Source organism: Hevea brasiliensis, chromosome 16 (genome assembly GCF_030052815.1).
Source record: "Hevea brasiliensis isolate MT/VB/25A 57/8 chromosome 16, ASM3005281v1, whole genome shotgun sequence".
Classification (NCBI taxonomy): domain Eukaryota; kingdom Viridiplantae; phylum Streptophyta; class Magnoliopsida; order Malpighiales; family Euphorbiaceae; genus Hevea; species Hevea brasiliensis.
The window spans coordinates 97,793-118,799 of NC_079508.1; the positions used below are offsets into that span (position 1 = coordinate 97,793).

The 21,007-nt window shown below is 35.2% G+C and overlaps 1 protein-coding gene across 2 annotated transcripts; it reads right to left on the reverse strand.

Moving 5' to 3' along the window:
- Positions 1–1,358: 1,358 nt before the first annotated feature.
- LOC110659184 (YTH domain-containing protein ECT2) lies at positions 1,359–20,675 on the reverse strand. Of its 2 annotated transcripts, none has more exons than XM_021817048.2 (8): positions 20,479–20,675; positions 19,361–19,398; positions 19,079–19,256; positions 18,273–18,349; positions 17,788–18,192; positions 14,311–14,772; positions 11,354–11,566; positions 1,359–2,127 (listed from the first exon to the last, which is right to left on the reverse strand). In XM_021817048.2, the coding sequence occupies exons 1-8, from the start codon at positions 20,522–20,524 to the stop codon at positions 1,840–1,842; spliced, it is 1,707 nt and encodes a 568-aa protein (XP_021672740.2). In that variant the 5' UTR covers positions 20,525–20,675; the 3' UTR covers positions 1,359–1,839. The 2 variants fall into 2 exon arrangements, with proteins under 2 accessions (XP_021672740.2, XP_021672739.2); XM_021817047.2 differs by having other exon boundaries at positions 14,311–14,835; positions 20,479–20,673.
- Positions 20,676–21,007: the final 332 nt, after the last annotated feature.

Genomic DNA, 21,007 nt, shown 5'->3' on the forward strand with positions numbered 1-21,007 from the left:
GCTTGTGTCTATGCTGATTTTTATGTATGTCTATGTCTACGTTTGTACTTGTCTCCGTCTATGTCTGTGTTCGTCTGCGTATATTTGTGTTTGTCTATGTCTGCATCTGTGTTTGTCTTTTTATATTTGTGTATTTATGTTTGTATCTATTTGCACCTATCTTTCTATCTATGTATGTGTTTGTGTTTTTGTGTGTTTGTGTTTTTGTATCTTTGTTCTTATCTGTGTCTGTGTTTGCTTATGTGTGTCAATGTCTATGTCTATCTATGTATGTGTGTGTTTATGTCTATTTTTGTCATAGTCTATCTATGTCTATCTATATATTTGTGTATGTTTGTATATGTGTCTCAGTATTTGTATGTGTTTGTATCTATGTCTACACATATATCTATTTATGTTTATGTCTGTGTTCATGCTTGTATCAATATCTATTTATGTTAGTCTATATCCGTGTCAATATCTGTTTATGTTAGTCTATATCCGTGTCTGTATTTATATTTATTTATATATTTGTGTATCTATTACATAGACGAAATGCGATAATATAAATGAAAATAAAATAAAATAGAATGATATACAATAAGAGAGGGTAATTTTGCCATAAATTTGAAATTTATTTGCAAATTCTATTAATTTTAATAAAATTTGATTTAATTACAATAAATTTCATGAAATTGATTACTAAGAATTCGAAATAAATTTTCATTTAAATCAAATACTTAGATTTGAAATTTGCAAATGAATTTCATAAAATTTTATGAAATTCATTTATACCAGACAAGATTTAATTTTATTAATAAAATTTCATGAAACTTGTTTATACTAAACAAGATTTAAGTTTATAGTGGAAATGAAACAAAGCTATAATAATAATAATAATAATAATAATAATAATAATAATAATAATAATAATAATGAGTGTAGTAGAAATATAATCACCATAGATGATTTCTTTATAGAAAGAAGGTCTCTATCTCTCTATATTAGTCATTGATACTAAACGAGTAGCGACTGATTTAATTACTCCTTTCAAAAGCAACATTTAGCCTTCCCCTGTACCAAACACAACCTAATTAGTGTCATTTTTTAAACTTATCATTACTTTTGATGTAGTCAAACTTTATTTACTTTGATTTAATATTTCATTTCAATAAAATCATTATTTCTAGACCCTGATAGATTTCAGGCATGCTAAGTAAAATTTTATCTAATAAATTAAAAATAAATTAAGAGCAAATTCTTACCTCATTATGACAACAAAAATAAATTTTAAAAAAATGACAAATAAAAAATAAATGATTATATTAAAGCAAATTGAATTTCAAGATTTACCAATGGGTGAAAATTCAACAAGACAATTTTTGCAATTTTTCTCCTTTTAATTATTATAATTTTGTTACCCAAAAAGGGGGCAACTCTACAAATCTTTTCCACTAGCCAAGAGTCCTGAGAAAACTACAGAACCTAAAATTACATCCAAATTAGGCATCAAGCACAATAGTATGCAATCTACCCCCACATTCTGCAGCCAGTTTTAGCATCCGAAAAAGAAATCCAAAGAAAATCAAACATTTAATACCAAATTAGTGAGATACTAAAACTGTTGACTTCCTGGCCTGACCAACCTCCCAACATCTGGCACAGAAGCATCAACTACAAGCCAACTCCACTCTGTTAATACAACCTGTGGTCCGCTTATCGACAGCCTTAACCCTCGTGCTTACCATCCAAAGCGGGAGCCAGAACCTTGTTGCCCTCTTCTAAATTCAAAGTTTTTGACAAGCTATGACTAATGGAATTCTCAACAAATGAAAGCTCAGTGTTCAGATCATTAGTAGATTAAACTCCACAATCAGGAGTTGAGCTACAATTCGCTACCATTGCTGATGTTTCTTTACTACCATCTTCCAAGTGGAGATTTTGGGCAAAACTACCAGATATTTGATTTACAGTATCATCAGCAAGTAGACATGAAGTATCTGCAGTCAGATTTGCTGCTTGTTTGGCCCTCCTTTCCTTTAAAGCTTTCTCCCGCTGATTGTAAAAACCAAAATCATCTAGAATAGATGTGTGCACAGAGTGTTCCTTGAAAATTCTCAACATTTCAATACCTTGTTCCAGTTTCACCTGATCATGTTTCATGACCAAAAAGAAAAAAATCAGGTAAAAGAACCTCTTAACAAAGAAAATCAAAAGTTGATGCCCTATGACCAAAAAGAGCTATGATAAAATAACATATTCATCTAAGTGGGTAATAATTAAGGATTAACACTGATGAGAAACATGATGAAGAAGTAGATGACATGAGATGAGCTGGCTAATGAAAATGTATACTGAGAAGATAAAAAGGACTTCCAGGCGGACATGAGGCTCCCCACTTTGTGAGAGTTGAAAGAACATTATCAGGCAAGGGCAGGAAGAGAGAACCAGCAAATTGCCTGTTAACAGACATTTTCCCAGCTGACAGGTTGATCATTTCAGGCACCATAATGTATGCAGTTGATCATACAAAAACCAAGCAAACCAACCAACCATCCTCCCCCCCACCCAAAAAAAAAATGCCCGTTTGATGGTAGCAAAAAAAAATTAAGGGAAAAAAGTTGGTAGATGTTTTCATGTTCAATGTGTCAGTCCAACAGACAGTTGCAGCACAAGACTACAATATTTCCTCCAGAACAGAAAAGATCAGCAACCACAAATATGGCATAGTTTCACTGCCCTCTCAATGATAAGCAAGAACAAATTTACCCAAATGCCAAGAAAAAAGAGCAAAACAAGGTGTACACAAGGCCATACAAAAAGTTATTTGTGAAGAACATTATGCAGTTCACTTTACCATTTAGAGCTATAGTTATTGTTGTATCTATCCTAATACCAAATTCACGAAGTCCTAGTTAGACTCATTCACAGCCCAAGAAACCGCCTGGCCCACAAAAATGCCAGGCTTGGACAACAGATTTTTCCCTCTGAACCTAGCTTGATTCAACCTATTCCTAACCCTGACTAATTTTTGGGCATTTAAAGAATATTTTAGCTCAGACCAACCTGGCTCGAGTATATATTTATTATGTATTATACAAATATTTTATAAACATATTAACTTATACCTAGAGGTAGCAATTCTGGTTCTAAAAAGCCCTTTTATGGCACCAACTGACAATACGATTCAGTTGGAAGGCGTAGTTATCAACCGACTCAACGAAATTATCGAGGGCTGCAGCAGCCAACAAAAATAATAGGGAAGCAACCAATGTTGACGAGTGACAAATGCAAGAGTATAGTGCCTTATAGTGGACCAAACAATTCTATTTCTTGCACAGTTAAGGGAGGCAGCTATACCCAGATTCAATGTTTTGCTTTCCTACAATGAAAGGTGAACCAAGCAGAATTAAAGGAAGAGTTGGAACCAGTTTATGATGACTTTGATGAGGAGATAAGAGGAAGTTGATGTTAATCCTGCACAAGGTTAGTTCTTGGTGGTGTGAAGAGTGATGACAACAACAAACAACAACAGAAATGAAGATTGGAGGTGTTGTATCTTTCCTATACGTGTTGTTAATGAAAGGAAGGTTTGTGATCTTGTCATTGATGGAGGAAGCATGGAGAATATCATCTTGAAAGAGGCTGTACACCAACTGAAGTTCCCTACAAATAAACATCCTCATCCCTACAAAATCAGGTGGCACAAGAAACAGCACAAGATACCAATAACTTCTCAATGTATGGTAAAATTCGCTAAGGGAGTGATGTAGCACCAGAACAAGAACAAAGACAAAACAAGGGAAAAGCGAACTAATTCCCAATTGTATTATTCTCAATTAATAATCATAGCCCAAAGCTACTAATTAATAGAAAATTAGCTCTATTTATAGAGCTTACAACCCTAATAAAATTAGGATTAGGAAACCCTAATTCATATCTAATTAAGAATATTAGACTCTAATCAACTCAACTCAACTAAACTATACTAAACCTTTATCCTAAAAATTTGGGGTCAGCTATATGAATTCTCTTTCTTCACTCTAAACGATTTTTGATTAAATCCTCTGAAATGTGTAATGCTTCTAGGTCGTGTTGTACTACTCTCCTCCAAGTCAGTTTAGGTCTACCCCTTCTTTTCTTTCTATTCTCTAACCTAATGTGCTCTACTTGTCTAATTAAAGCCTCCGTATGTCTACGCTTCACATGACCAAACCACCTCAATCTCCCTTCTCTCAACTTATCCTCAATTGGCACCACTTCTACCTTCTCTCTGATACTCTCATTACAGACTTTATCTAGCCTAGTATGGCCACTCATCCATCTTAAGATTCTCATCTCCGTAGCTCTTATCTTAGACACATACGACTCCTTCAGTACCCAACACTCACTACCCAGTCGTATGGCTGTACGGTAAAATTTTCATTTCAACTTATTGAGAATCTTGCAATCACATAAAACTCCCATGGCACGTCTCCACTTCAACCATCCGGCTTTAATCCTGTTATAGAAAGTCAATCACTATATTATTTCTCTGTATATTCTATATTCTGTATTCCTATTTAGGATTTCTTCCTAATTAGTAGAACACAATTATAGGAATCAATTGTATATATATACCCATGTACAGATTAATTGAAATTAAGGAGAATCATCTCTTTCTACATGGTATCAGAGCAGGTCATCTATCTAGGGTGACTATCTGTTCTCACCAACCAGCTTAGGAGAAACCTTGGCCGCCGACCAGCGATCCCCTCTGATCCGGTCGCCGAAATCCAAGCGCGCGAGGCTCACACGCCCAACTCAAGTTCTCACCGTTTCTTCACTCGCCGGCGGGTGGAGGCACGTTCGCCGGCCGTTTGGACTTCGATCAACATCGCTAGCGTCTCCTCAACTCCCTCATTCCACCACTGTGTGCTGTTGCCTGATCTAGAACACCATTAAAGGACTTCTGAGGTTTGGCTCTCATATCCTATTTCGATATTTGCTTGATTTGTGATTTTGAGTTATTTTGCGGCTGTAAGCACTTTGGATTAGCGTTTTGATTAGTTTTCTTTGTCTCAACAAATGGCAAACAATAAGAATGTTATTTCTGATGTAATTCCAATGATGACTAAGATCACGGAATACAAACTTAATGGTTCGAATTACCTGGAGTGGAGTAAGACTGTTAGGGTCTATTTGCGTAGCATTGATAAGGATGATCACCTTACTAAAGACCCACCTACTGATGATACATGGCAAACTTGGCTAAGGGAGAATGCTCGGTTGTTTTTGCAGCTTCGAAACTCGATTCACAATGAGGTAATTAGTTTAATTAATCACTGTGAATTTGTTAAGGAATTGATGAATTACTTAGATTTTCTGTATTCTGGTAAAGGAAATATCTCCTGTATTTATGATGTTTGTAAGGCATTCTACCATGCTGAGAAAGAGAATAAGTCTCTCACGGCTTATTTTATTGATTTTAAACGGGTATATGAGGAACTTAATGCATTATTGCCTTTTAGTTCTGATGTGAAAGTTCAGCAGGCCCAACGAGAGCAACTGGCTGTTATGAGTTTTCTTACAGGCCTTCCTCCAGAGTATGAGACTGCTAAATCTCAGATTCTCTCCAGTTCTGAGATTTCCTCTTTGCATGAAACGTTCACACGGGTCCTTCGTACAGAGAGTACTCAATCTTCACAGCTTGCCAGTAGTGCTCTTATTAACCGTAATCTAAATGAACAACAGGGTAATAGAAGAGGAAGTAGAGGAGGAATTACCAGAAACAGAGGTAATCAAAGTAATGGGGAGGCTAGTTCTAATCAGGACTCAATAAGAGTCATTTGTTATTATTGCCATGAGCCTGGCCATACAAAATATAATTGTCAGCAACTTCAGAGGAAAGATCAGCGATCACAGATGGCAAATATGCCAGCAGAGGATTCTACAGTATCTTCCTCTGAGAAAACTGTTTTGGTATCTGCAGAGGATTTTGCACAGCTTTTCCAGTATTAGGCATCTCTAAAGCCTATCAGTTCCCCTGTCACTGCGATCGCTAAGTCAGGTAAATCCACTACATGCCTTATGTCTTCCTCATCCAAATGGGTTATTAATTCTGGTGCGACAAATCACATGACAGGTAATTCTCGTCTTCTATCTGCTTTTCAGTCTAATCTCACTTCCTCTACTGTTACTTTAGCTGATGGTTCTACTTCTTGTGTCATGGGTTCTGGAACTACAAACCCGACTTCGTTAATTTCTTTGTCATCTGTTTTGTGTGTTTCTCTTTTAATCTACTTTCTGTTAGTAAACTTACTCGTACCTTAAATTGTTCTGTTTCTTTTTTTCCTGATCAGTGTTTGTTTCAGGATCTTACGACAAAGCAGATTATTGGTAGAGGACGTGAGTCAGGTGGTCCCTACATTCTGAAAAATCACGTACCGCGGTCGCTTGTTTGCTCCAGTACCTTAACACCTCTTGAAGCTCATTGTAGATTGAGTCATCCTTCTTTGTCTACCATGAAGAAGCTGTGTCCACAGTTTCAGTCTTCATCAGTACTAGAATGTGAGCCGTGTCAGTTTGCAAAACATCATCGTTTGCCTTCTATGTCTAGAGTCAATAAATGGGCTTCATCCCCTTTTGAGTTAATTCATTCTGATGTTTGGGGTCCTTGTTCTGTTACTTCTAAAACTGGATTTCGTTATTTTGCTACTTTTGTTGATAATTACTCTCGTGTTACCTGGTTATATTTAATGAAGAATCATTCTGAGTTGTTTTCTATCTTTTGTGCCTTTTGTAATGAAATTAATACTCAATTTAATATTTCTGTGCGCATATTAAGAAGTGACAATGCCAAAGAATATTTTTCAACACAATTTCAGTCTTATATGACACAAAATGGCATTCTTCATCAGTTTTCCTGTGTTGATACCCCATCCCAAAATGGCATGGCCGAAAGAAAAAATCGGTATCTTCTTGAGGTAACTCGTGCTCTTCTTTTTCATATGAAAGTTCCTAAACACTTTTGGGCGGATGAAGTTTCTACGACATATTTTTTTATCAATCGTATGTCATCTTCTGTCCTTAATGGAAATATTCCTTATACTGTTTTGTTTCCTACAAAATCTTTGTTCCCTGTTGAACCCTGTATTTTTTGTTGTACTTGTTTTGTGCATAATGTTCATCCATTTTTCTTGTTTCTCTCCTACTCTTAATTGTTACCTTGTTTCTGCAGATGTCACATTTTTTTAGTTCACTCCATTCTTTCCTCAATCGTCCGTGTATGAGAGTCAGGAGAGGAGGATGATCTCTTAATATATACTGTCCAACCAATATCTAGTCCTCTCCCACAGCTTGTTCCTTCTGTCACTAGACCTACTCAACCTCCCGTTGTTCATGTTTATTCCAGGAGATTGAAGATTCCTGACTCAGATCCTCCACCCGCTACTTTGTTGGGAGATCCTGTACCTCATACTGATCATGATTCTGACCTAGACTTACCCATTGCTCTTCATAAAAGTAAGCATTCATGCACTTACCCTATCTCTTCTTTTGTTTCTTATAATCAATTGTCTTGTTGTTCTCGGTGTTTTGTTACTTCTTTAAACTCTGTTCCTATTCCTAATACTGTTGGTGAGACACTGTCTCATCCTGTCTGGTGTGCTGCTATGCAATAGGAAATGGAGGCTTTAGATGCTAATGGTATATGGAAACCGTTGCCTTTGCCCACTGGTAAGAAAGCTATTGGTTGCAAATGGGTATTTACAGTAAAGTTAAATCCTGATGGTTCTGTGGCTAGGTTAAAAGCACGCCTTGTGGCAAAAAGATATACTCAGACATATGGGATTGATTACTCTGACACTTTTTCTCCTGTAACTAAACTTACTTCTGTTCGCTTGTTTATCTCTTTAGTAGCTACATATGACTGGCCTCTGCACTAATTGGATATCAAGAATGCTTTCCTTCATTGTGATCTTCAGGAAAAGGTGTATATGGAACAACCACCAAGGTTTGTTGCTCAGGGGGAGTTGAGCAAAGTTTGTAGGCTTCAGAAGTCTCTTTATAGCTTGAAACAAAGTCCTAGGGCCTGGTTTGGGAGATTCAGTGGAGCAATACAGGAATTTGGTATGCAAAAGAGTAAGTGTAATCACTCAGCATTTTATAAGCAATCTGAGGCTGGTCTAATTCTCCTGGTAGTCTATGTAGATGACATTGTCATCACTGGGAGTGACTCTGCAGGTATTTCATCTCTTAAAACCTTCCTCCAAACCCAGTTTCAGACCAAAGACTTGGGATTGTTAAAGTATTTCTTGGGTATTGAAGTTATGAGAAATAAGAAGTGTATTTTTCTTGTCTCAAAGAAAATATGTCATCGATCTATTGACAGAGACAGGAAAATTAGGTGCTAAGCCTTGCAGTGCACCAATGACTCTAAATTTACAACTGTTAGCAGGGGATAGTGAGTTGTTTGAAAATCCAGAGAGATACAGGAAATTGGTAGAAAAATTGAACTACCTTACAGTCACTCGTCCTGAAATTACTTATGCCGTTAGTATGGTAAGTCAGTTTATGTTTTCCCCAACTGTTGCTCATTAGGAAGCCTTGGGACAAATCTTGTGTTATCTGAAGGGCGCTCCAGGAAGAGGTTTGTTATATGGTAATCATGGGCATTTGAATGCTGAATGTTTTTCAAATGCCGACTGGGCTGGATCTAAAGTTGACAGGAGGTCAACTACTGGATATTGCGTTTTGTTGGAGGAAATTTGGTATCTTGGAGAAGCAAGAAGCAGAATATAGTTTCTCGATCTAGTGCTGAATTGGAATACAGAGCCATGGCACAATCAGTATATAAGGTAATGTGGATACTTCAATTACTAGATGAGACAGGTTTTAAGACCTCCCTGCCTGCGAAATTATTGTGTGATAATTAAGCTGCTCTCCATATTGCTTCTAATCCTGTGTTTCATGAGTGGACCAAACATTTTGAGATTGATTGTCACTTTGTTCGTGAAAAAATTCAACAACAGATCATCTCAACAGGATACATCAAAACTGAAGAGCAGTTAGGAGATATTTTCACAAAAGTTCTGAATGGAGCTAGGATTGACTACATTTGTAACAAGTTGGGCATGATTAACATCTATGCTCCAACTTGAGGGCGAGTGTTATGTAAAGTCAATCACTATATTATTTCTCTGTATATTCTGTATTCCTATTTAGGATTTCTTCCTAATTAGTATAACACAATTATAGGAATCAATTGTATATATATATATACCCATGTACAGATTAATTGAAATTAAGGAGAATCATCTCTTTCTACAAATCCAATGACTAACATCCTCCTCACATCCCCTATCTACTTGAAGGACTGAGCCAAGATATTTAAAGTGATTACTTTGGGACAATACCACTCCATCCAAACTAACTTCATCCCTATCACCAGTTCGGCTTTTACTGAACTTGCAATGCATGCATTCTGTTTTCGTTCTACTTAACTTAAAGCCCTTTGACTCTAGAGTACTTCTCCAAAGTCTAGCTTTCTATTAACTCCTTCTCGCGTCTCATCTATCAGAACTATATTATCCGCAAACATCAAGCACCAAGGGATACTCTCATGTATATGTTTCGTCAATTCATCTAAAACTAATATAAAAAGGTAAGAGCTTACAACTGAACCTTAATATAATAATAACAAATTTCCTAAACAATAAAACTCTCTAAGTTTACTAATTCCACATTGAAAATAATTCCAAAATTATATTAGGATCTTCATCTTCCTATATTGCATTAGGGAGGCAACTAGAATGATGAGGCTTTTTGTGCTGTTGTACCAATAGATGTTGATCATATTCTCGTTGGTAGACCATGGTTGTTTGATGATGACATGGAACACTTATTCTTTGTACAAAGACAATAAGCGGTATACTCTTAACTCCTCTTAAGGAAAAGGCAAAGAAGTTGGTAGCATAGTCCTACAGCCAATAAAACTGAAAGAAAAATACAAGAAAAAGAAAAAAACAAGAAAAAGAAAAAAAAATCAATGGGTGTTTGTCTACTGAAAGTAGTGAAATGGAAGTCATGCACGCTTTAGTAAATAAGCTACTGGAGAATGACCACATTTGGGAGTCACCTCAGTATCCCACTAAATTCAGCATTTATGAAAGGGAGGAATTCAGAGAGCTGGTTAGTTAGCATTTGTCAAAAAATTTAGCACCCCACAGAGCATTAAAAACATTTTGCTTCTCTCTCCCTTCTCTCTCTCTCTCTCTCTCTTCATCGTTCTGTAAATTTGAAACTTACAACCACTCCCTCTCTCTCCTTCCCCTATCTTTCTGCTTCCCTCTCTAACCAAAACAATCCAAAACCAAAACAAAAAACCACAATGAAACAGCAGAAATTTATCTAATCGACAATAATCGAATATCAACCAAGAAAATTACAAATTTCAACCATAAATCACCAACCAAGAAAATCATGGGGCAGGATTTCTAATGAACTCTATCTAGGGGAGCTGTTTGATAGGTCTTGCAATGTCCAAGGAAGTGTACTAAAGACGTTGCCTGAGACAAGAAAGAGAGAAAACAGAAGACGGAGGTCTCAGGTCCTCAATTTGGTGAAAATGGAGCGACGGCACTTCTAAGGGATTGAGACATCAAAGGAGTTTCTAAGCTTGCTAGCAGCGACTGGGTGAGGAGTAATCAATGGTAGGGTGTATCAATGGTAGGAGTAATCCGTTGAGCTTGAGGGAGCTTGAGTGGATGAAGATGAGGGTTGCAAGGGCAACAGGATCACCGAAAATGAGGGGGTTTAGCGGTATTGGTCTGAGCTGTTTGTTCTTGGGTATCTCACTTCAATGATGAGGGCTTAAAAACACTCCAAAACTCCCTCCTCTCTTCCCTCAATATGTTGTTCCTTTTTCAAAAATGTCTGCCATGCAACGGGCCATAAAAGAGAACATTGCCCTCGACAGGGCTTGCCTATCCTTCATGTATTCCGAATAGTAACTTTTAGATATAAAATTTCCATCCCTACTATTCTTCAATTAAATGCATTCTTTATCACCCACATTGATGTCAATTAGTCAACATGGAAGAAAAAAGAAATTGGAACTTTTAATTCATGGAAGTACCCATTTTCCAATATTATGGTTTTCACAACGTTTGAAGAAATAGCACTTCTTTATCCATCATTACAAGAGACAAGGCAATCATAGTGTCGTAAAATTAACCTAAGCAAAGAAATATCTACAACCTACATGAACATGTATAAAATGCATGAGTCTTGAAAATGATTTCCATAACGTATAAAATGTCAATCAGTTAAACAATTCAATAAACGAGAAGAAATAAAAGCAAAGCACGTGGAAAAAAAGTATAAATTGTTCTACCTCCTGAGCATCCCGACTATGAGTGACAGGCTTGTTATCATTATTTTTTAGTAGTATGTGTCGGAATTGACGGTTAGGAACATCTTTGATAATATGCCACTGAACTGGGAACTGACCACTCCATCTGTCTTGTTGCCAGTAATCAGCATCTTTGTCAAAATCGACAGGTCCAACCATTTGAGCTACCCCGCAGAACTGCCCACTAGCATTGACCTGCACAAAGATGACCAACAAATCCAATATTATTCATAAGCCACACAAATACAACTTATTTCAGAAGAGCGATCAATTTAAAGAAAGGTAGCAACGGAAAAAAATTCACAGATAATTTTTAACTTCAGAGTAACTAAAATAAAAATAAATCAAATCTCTGTACTATATCAACTTAGCAATGTAAAGGAACCAAAAACTAGCAGTAATCCTGGTAAGATTCAAACCTGTTACCAATTATAAATTAGAAAAAGACCAACAGTAACTCCACAAACCATAAAATACAACAGCCAAATTGTTCATATTCATCTTCCATATAGAGACCATTGCAAGAAGGAATCCACCAAGAGACAATAGAATAAAGGATGCAAGCAGGAATACAAATGAGAAAAGTATAAACATGCAGGACAGTAATTCAGTTGATTTGGGTAAATATAATAAGACCACAAGCCCTCAAAGTAGACCTAAAATTTCAACTCTTCTAAATGTGTCATAAAGGGCTTTGCTAAAAAGAAACTGTTACCACAGCCAATGTAAATCACTAACGGTCAAATCAAGGTCTGTAAATGGTGCAGAATTTCAATGGCATAGAAAATAAAAGCAAACTATGAACATGAGACTTTCAAGTATGCTGCATGTACCACAGATTGCAACATAAAAACCACTGCCATAGTACCGCGCCAATGTCAACCAAGGCCTTGATTGTTCTGCAGAAAGCATGTCCAAGAAGTTGAAATTCCTGTGTCATGACCTTGTTGAACTCTTGGGTGGAACACCCGTGCAGCACTAGCAAACTCTCTTAGATTGAGTTAGCTAGTCAGTCTTTCCCTCTCCACTTGGGCTGCTAGAAAACTAGCAAGCACAATGTGGAAACTAAGTAAACATGCACAAGAGTTGGCAAGAATTGCCCGAGAGTTATATTCACAAGAAAGCTTTACATAGTATGCTTAAGTGGCCGTAATATTGGCCTGCACAATTTCTGCCTTGGTGTTGGGTGTTTTCCCCTATTTATAGGCTATTATAACCTCACAACTGACCTATGCTTATGGCCAGGATTAGCCTTCCAGAAATCTCTGGCTAAACAATCTGACTAAGCCTAGAGGACTCTAGAACCTTATGGCACTGGATGGCCAAATGGAACCTCATTTGCTGGCTGTCTGGCCAATTCTGGATCCTCCAGCATGCAGCTCTCTCCCAGTGGAAGCTCACTAGTAACTTTGCCTAGGAGCTTCTAGAGCATTCCACAGTGGAACCTCGCTGTCACTGGCTGGCAGAATGTTCTAGCATGCTCTAGCACCCCTCGCTACTGGGGCCAGCCAACCTGATGGGCCAACTGACTTGCCCAATTGGCCTGTTGGCTTGGACTAGCGTTCGAGCAGAAAGTTGCAACAATTTTTGTGGGATGACTTTCAATAGGCAACACTAGGAATTAGGTGCAGTGATCATGTTTAGTTTGCTAGGATTAAAAAAGAAAATGTAAGAGAAGCTAGACTTCCCTTTGACTACTCAACCTTCTTGAATCTAAGTAACTTTCTAGCCACATGACAATAGGGTTCAACTTCCAAGATGGAAGTAACAAGAAACTTAGAAAAATAATCTAAACTTAAATTAGGGTTTACTGGGATATAAATTATAGAATACCTTAAAGTCCTTTCAGACTCTTATTGACATGTATATTCAAATAAATTAGCTACTAATGCAATATTTTAATATTTTTGTAATGTCCTGCTTTGCTTGATAGGTTGGTTGGATGTTTTTAAGAGGCTTAATTTTATATTGGGTGTGCTTATTGGTCTAAAACAACATTAATCCTTATTTTCTTTGGGAGTCCAGATCCTGGAGAGAATTGGGGCAGCCAATGTCTTTAAGGTTTATGATTAATTTGAATCTATAAATGCCAATGCCCATAATGGTTATTATTCAATCAAAAAGATTCAAGCAATTATGATTCTTGGATTGTGCTACAACCCTAGTGTAATGCCAATGAGAACCTTGCAATGCCTAAGCAATTTTCAGCGAATAAAATTCAACCCTTGCAATGCTTCTTCAGATTGTGCGACACAATTCTACCCTATTATGATGCCAGTGGAAACCTAGTAAGCCTAAGGAAGTTCAGGTGTGAATACAGCTACTGTTTGTAGTGTCTGAACTGCACTACAAATAGCCCCAGAATCCTCCCTTTCGTTTTTAATTCTGCTTCTTAAACCTATTCTTTACAAGCCCTAATTGTCCAACTAAATTTCTACTCATTCTCGGTTTCAAATAAACCCAAAATCCAGCCTGAAAAAACAGCCTCACAAGCTATCCTATGCACTAAGTTAACCTTTAAGCTTGCAACTTCTAATATATCCAGTGTTGAGACACACGACTTATTAAGATGATCAGCACACCTTTTAAGAACTAAACGCTACAAAGTACATGTCCCTAGTAAATGATTCTCAATATCAATTATGACGAAGTAACTTCCTAGAAATAGACATATACAAACCAAATGAGATTCAGATATAGACTTGTAAATGCAAAGGTCAAGTTCAAAGAAATCGGAAAAGGACATTATCTCAGCCTAATGGAAACATACTCAACCTATCTCACAGACGGTTTTGTTCATATTATCATGTTCGATCATTCATTAGCATTGCATCAGCTAACACTTCTTAATATTAGCTCTAACCATGATCCATTAGACAAGTTGCCCCAACCATAATAGAAAATAATGAACTAATTTAATCTAATCCATAGTCACATACCGAAAACAACAGAAAGACCGGACAGTTGCTTCCATTCTCCTTTGCCTCGTGATATGCAGCATCTAGTTTTTTATTTCCATGCGGCGTGCTGGCCCACACACTGTACTTAATGCTTTTATGGACATTGTCTTCACTGAAAGATTTTATTACAAAGAACTTGGCATTCTCATAATCAGAGACAAAATCTGGCCTATTGTACAAATCTAGCTGAAATTGAGAGCTAGATGAATCATCTTTGCCATTACCAAATTGAGAGCTCTGTTCAGTCGTCTTGCCCTTAATCTTTGAAGCCCTTGGTCCTCGATTACGGTCAAAACTAAAAGAATCATTAGAAGTGTAAACTGAATCCTGATCCCTCTCTCTTCTTCTACCCTTATCAAGAGAAAGCTGCACCCGATCATAAACCCCCGGATAAGAAACAGAACCACTGCCAATATTGGAGCTCTGAAAAGAGCCACCATGCTGGTAGCGTCCAACAGAGGAAGTTGATGTTAGTCCATATCCATGCAATCTTTGTTGAGAAATCTGCAATTAGATAATGATGCTCAAGCAACAAATATATTATATAAAAGAATCAAAATGGCAACTACTTGTTCAAGGTTACATGTGCAAGAGTAACCACTTGTTCAAGGCTAAGTGTGCAAGAGTTATTACACAAATCAGTACATATGGTGGCAAAATTTAAATTTCCTTGTGTAAGAACCATTAACTAACATGAATCTTAACAAGTTGCTCCATTCCAATAAATTGGCATCTTCAAGTAATCATTAATTCCCAGCTCCCAAATGTGATTTTTCATTAATTTCTTATGAAAAAAAACAATAATAAACTAGAATACACATAATAACTAAATCCCAAAGTGTTTCCAAACAATTAAGCAAAACTTCTAAGTGAGTATTTCCTATACAAGAAAGGAAATGAAAAGTTTACTTACCTAAGAAGTTCCAATTAGAAACTTGTCTATTAATTAACCAAAACATAATAACAAGCAAACGTGGGAGGCAAGCAATGGCAGGGAGTATGAAAAAATTGAAAAGGAAGGGGGAAAGGGGACAGAGGAGGGCAACCAAGTCATATTGGAGTCTCTATATGGACAATAGAAAAGTGCCAATATCATGACTATTTCAGCCCCTACCAAAAGAAGCAACTTATTTACTAGTTTATAATAGTCATGAATGCCACTATTGCAGCTGCCTAAACTTTTCATTAAAAAAAAAAAAAAAACGTGTAAAAGGTGAAGCATAAAAGAAGAGCCATCTAAAATATTTCACTCATTGAGATGGAATCCCGATAGGTAAATAATTTTGTGTTCCATAAGCTGGGTGAGAGTAAAGACCCATCTAACCAGAATCTCATTGTTATACAAGAAACCCTACTATTGTTTGGATTGAAGATGCTACTAAGAAAATCACATTCTTAAATATGTTGATTAGAGGCCATTAAAAATTGTTTGCAAAGTACATTTGACATGCTTTTAGTCATCAAAACTCTAAAAGAGCTAAACACAAATTGCATTTTGTAACATCTAATATGGTCTCCTTTTCAAAAGTAGTTTTTTAATCTCAATGCCAAATCTATAATTCTGTCTATAATGCATATAAAAGTACGAATGAGGAAGAGCAAACTTGAGACCTGACTGAAAAATACATTGTCAAATACACACACACACACACACACACACACACACACAAATATCCATAATTATAAATTAAATTACTTTAACTACAATTTTCATATAAATTTTCGGTACTTATTAATTAGATATGCAATTGCAAAATGAGACTGTATCTATCTATTTGGTTTGACATCAGAATTGTAAAAGAAGAACAATTTGATTAATTATATGAAAATTCATATCTATTATAAGAGGAGGAAATGTTTTAAAAATTATATTTTTATTAGTATTTTTTTTTTTAATAAGTTTTAAGAAATTCTACTTCTGAATCATTAGATATCACTAATATAACTCTAGAAGAATTACACACACACACACACACTATAATATAAACATCTCATGAATACTTGAATATCAACACTACTACACATGACAAAGAAAAAAATATGGTAAAAATTAGGAACTATTAGAGGCCTATAATCCCTTTTAAATTGCAATACCATGAAAAGATTTTTGATGTATTCTTGTATCTAACTAAAATGTTATTCCAATCAATATAATTTATAATTTTATTTAAAATACATGTTTAATTATCTAATTACTATTATCTTTTATGGTTTTTAGACATTATTAAATGGAAAATTAATTAGTGCGATTCAAATTATAATTATCTTAAAGTCATTTTCAAACTTAAATTTTTTTAGAAAAAATTAAAGTGGTTATAATTTTTTTAGTAATAATTTAAAAAAACATATTAGTGAGATTTTAACTTTAATATGTACTTTTTTTCACTTTTTGATAAAAATCTAATTATAAATGTTTGAATATCAAAATTCATTACATCTTTTTAGTAATATATGATTAAAAATTAAATATTTTCTTAAATTGAACCACGATTATTAGCTAACATAAATTATAAGATAGTTGGGATTTTACTTGCTTGAAATTATAAGTTGTGTTGAATATTTTATATATTGTTTTTATTCTATTTTTTCTCACGAATGCATGAAATCAAATTTTGATTTTTTGATATTTCCTTTAAAATTATAAAATTTTTTTATGGCTGGCATGAAGACAAATACCGGAATCTAGAAATCCTCAATTCCAGGTCTAAAGCTAATGATGCCACTTTTTTAGATTAGGTTTGGTCGCTTCCATCGATTCTAATTAGGTTTGGTTGTATATTTATCTTTATGCAGCTTAAAGATGATATTTCTCATTTACCATGCAAATTCTAATACTACATTCTCGTCCACATCACTTCGGCTGCATGTCCAAAATAGGCCAGTCACTTTATTGCCCCTTTTAAAAAAAAATTAAAAAAAATCCAATTAAAATAAATGAAAATTTGTATACAGTCAGCATTTAGTCACAATCAAATCTTTTTGGTGTTACCTCACAGAAATTGGTGAGAGTAAATAGGGAAACCCCCTCCTACAAACACCACACTCTATAAGCCTGGGGGTAGACTAATTGGATGAGATTTGCCTAAAGCTTAATGTTACCCATTGCCCACCAGAGAGACAGAAAGAGAGATGTTATGCAATCCTTGCATTTGAATAATAGTAAAACGTAACCATATGCATCTTGAGGATGTTATCATGTGTAATCTAAACAGCATTGCAATACTTCACAGAATGGCACAGCGGTAATGCACTATAATATAATAGATTGGTTACTATTGGTAATGATAATTATGACAAGATGACAATGACAGTAATGCAGCCGATAGAGCCAACAATAATGACAACAACTATGACAATGAAGAAGGCCAAAAAAAAAAAATGCAAGCTTCAAATGTTTGCTTAAAAGGAATGATAGAATTTCACAAAATGGCGATAGTCCAAGTGATAAAATCAAACCTGTTGCATATGGTGTTCATATGGCCCAAGTATGCCCATTGGTTGAGGATATACTGCTGGGGATGTTAATGGGCCAGAGCCAGGTATCCCAGACATGTTCCCTCCACCAAACGATCCAAACTGTACCAAGTAACCAGATCCTGGCCCAAAACGCGAGTTATCAGTATTACAATCTGATGTCATGAGCTCAGATGAAGAAACAGGAACTGATGAAGGCACATTGGGAGGAGCATGTTGTGGATAGAAAGATGGTGAAAATGGGATCTGCTTCGGAGAGTATAACGGGCTTTCTAGCATTATAGAAGGCAAAGGTGTAGCAACTGGAGAATACTGCCCATATGCCATCTCAGGATTGAAGCCATAACCAGAATGAAACATGAGAGAGGGATTATCATTGTAGACAACCTAATTAATGTCATGACAAACTGGTGAGTTTAATATACAAATGAATACGAAAGGTTCAAGAATGAATGCATCATTCTCACCGGAGATATATGCATGCCATCAGCAGCATTAAGATACTGAGGATATCCATCCCAAGCACTGGCACTATTGCCATAACCTAAAGCCAATATCAATTGAGACATGATCAAATAAATATCACATTACGATGCAGCATAAATAAACAAGGGGGAAGGGAGGACAACATTTATCATTAGGTTTCTACTTTCATTTCAAAATAAACTCTAAAGCTAAAGGGAAAATATCAGTATAACATTTAGAAATTCCCACAAAAGTTGGATGTATTTTATGAAAAGAGAGATATTTGGTCTAAATCTCAAAATGGTCAAATAAAATGGGAATGCACAAGATTCTAAATCATGAATTAATCAAAAGTTGGAGTCAACCATGGATCCTTTTCTTCCACTTCACCTAGTTTAAAGCTACCTTGTCAGGTTTACATATGGTTAATTTAAAAAAATAAATAAATAACTTACAGAGGTAAGTTAATTAAACCTTAATGTTTAAAATGTTGCATAACATTATTGATGTATCTCAATTTATAGCATCCATTAACTACCATTAGATGCCTCAAACAAAAGAACCACATCATAGTCATTCATGGGTCAGAAAAATGTAATAATTTATCCTCTTACATTCCCTATATTTGTACCCCTCTTTCACAACTCCCTTTCTCTTGATCAATTTGGGAAGGAAAAAAAAAGAGCCTCCATGACCATCAAATCCCAATACAAAACACCAACAATCCCTCCTCTCCTCAAAAGCATTCTAGATAACTAGATGATCTTAAATCATTAAAAAAAGAATAGCAAAAGATCAGTATACTTACTGCCATATGATAACATCTGTTCATGTGAAGCATAAGTATTGTGCGGAGGTAGAATACTAAGATCTCCACCAGCATCAGAAGATTGTGGTTGGTCTGTAACATCTCTTGATGGCCCTATGATGGCTGCATCCGGAGAAGGATTTGCTGAAACAATCCTTTCATCTTTGGGCGAAAGAGGCTGATAATATATTACAAATAAAGAGCTAACGGAACATATTCATCTAAGCTTAACATAACAAATATAGTAAAAACAAAGTATTAAAAGAATTCACAACTAAGTACCTGTTCTGTAAAAGTGTCCCTTCTAATAGACGTCTCTCCTGCACCCAATTTTAAAAAATTAAATGACATTCACAAAACATAGGAATTAGACACATCAACTTTACTCACTAAGCCTTAATCCCAAACTAATAGGTGGTCAACTATATGAATCAATTTCCATTCCATTTATTTTTAGAGCTGTTAAATCCAGAAAGTAAGCACAACTGGCTACAAAAAAATAAAGATTATATGTAAACAGAAAACATATATAGAAAAAAGGCATAATGTCCCCGAAAATAAAAAAATTTATCGTGTCAATATTATTCTCATTTTTCAATTGCGTTATATCCTGAACTTTGGGTGTTAGTGTCCATTGTAGCACATTACCTACAGTGGTCTCATTTGGGGAAACAATAGTGGATATAATGTAGTATTTTGATATATCCATGACTTGCAAATAAACAAGTCAAGTCAGTAATTATAAAAAAATAAAGAAAATAAAATAAATGCATTAAATGTTGGCATGACATATCTATTTAAAAAAAAAAAAACTTTATGTGACATCTCTATTTTGGAGTCACAAAGCATGTAAGCAAATCATGTCATCTCCATGGTAGACTATCAAATGACCAAATAAGGCCTACTGTAAGGGATAGCTACAATTGACACAAATAATCAAAATTTGGGGATCAAATTTGCACTTTTGAAAGGTGTGCTAAAATTGACACTACATTAAAAATTTGGACTTTGTCAATAATTTTCCCTAGAAGAAATTGTTAGTCCTTCATGCGCAGCTTACACTGTAGGAACAAGAAAAACAAAATTCAAACCCTTCTTCCTTTCCTTTGAATGAATGAGATATACAAGAAAAACAAAGCTGAAGTGAGTTCAAAATCATGATTCTATTCCCCTTCAAGAAGAATGGAATTTCCTAATCCCCAAACACAAAATCCTAAACCTAAACCCTGAAAAGGAAGAACGATACTAAATACTAGCATTTGACCTAATAGAGAACAAAACCCTATGCCTCAAGCATGAATGTGATAAAAATTATACTACATTTTCGTTCAAAAGGAAAGGAAAACAACAAACAATAGAGCAGTCGAGGGTGATCCTCCGAGAGAAGAGTAGGATTTTACCGGCAATAGCGATTCGAGCGTGATCCTCCAGGGAAGGCGAGTCCATGAATTGAATCAGAGATCTGAAGAATTAAAATTTGAATTGATGAAAATAGAACAATAACAATTTTTAATATTTCAGAGGGAAACGGAAGAATTGAGAGATTTTTGGTTTTAGGGGTTTTGGAGGGTTTGGGAATTTTTCGAGAATATATATATATATTTGTAAGTAACATCAACGTGTTGTTGTAATTAACTTAAATTCAAACTTATATATAATTATTTTTTGAATAACTATATTATTAATATAAGAACTTATAAAAATTTGATAATTTAATGTTGCAACTTATTTTATGTCAATCAAGTGTCGAAATATAGGGTAATGAGAAGGTAACCGTAAAAAATTACCTTATTTGAATTTGAATTTAATTATTATTTTTAATATTTAATTATATTTAATTTTAATACAATTATTTCTTAAAAAAATATGTGTATAATTAAATTTTTTATTGTAATTTAAAATAAAATTTTATAAAAAAAATTAATAGAT

Coding starts and splice junctions, on each gene's coding strand:
- LOC110659184 (XM_021817047.2), bottom strand. CDS start 20,524: ATGGACTCGCCTTCCCTGGAGGATCACGCTCGAATCGCTATTGCCG. Junction 19,257..19,360: donor GGGACACTTTTACAGAACAG/GTACTTAGTTGT, acceptor ATATATTATCAG/CCTCTTTCGCCCAAAGATGA. Junction 14,836..17,787: donor ATGAACACCATATGCAACAG/GTTTGATTTTAT, acceptor ATCTAATTGCAG/ATTTCTCAACAAAGATTGCA.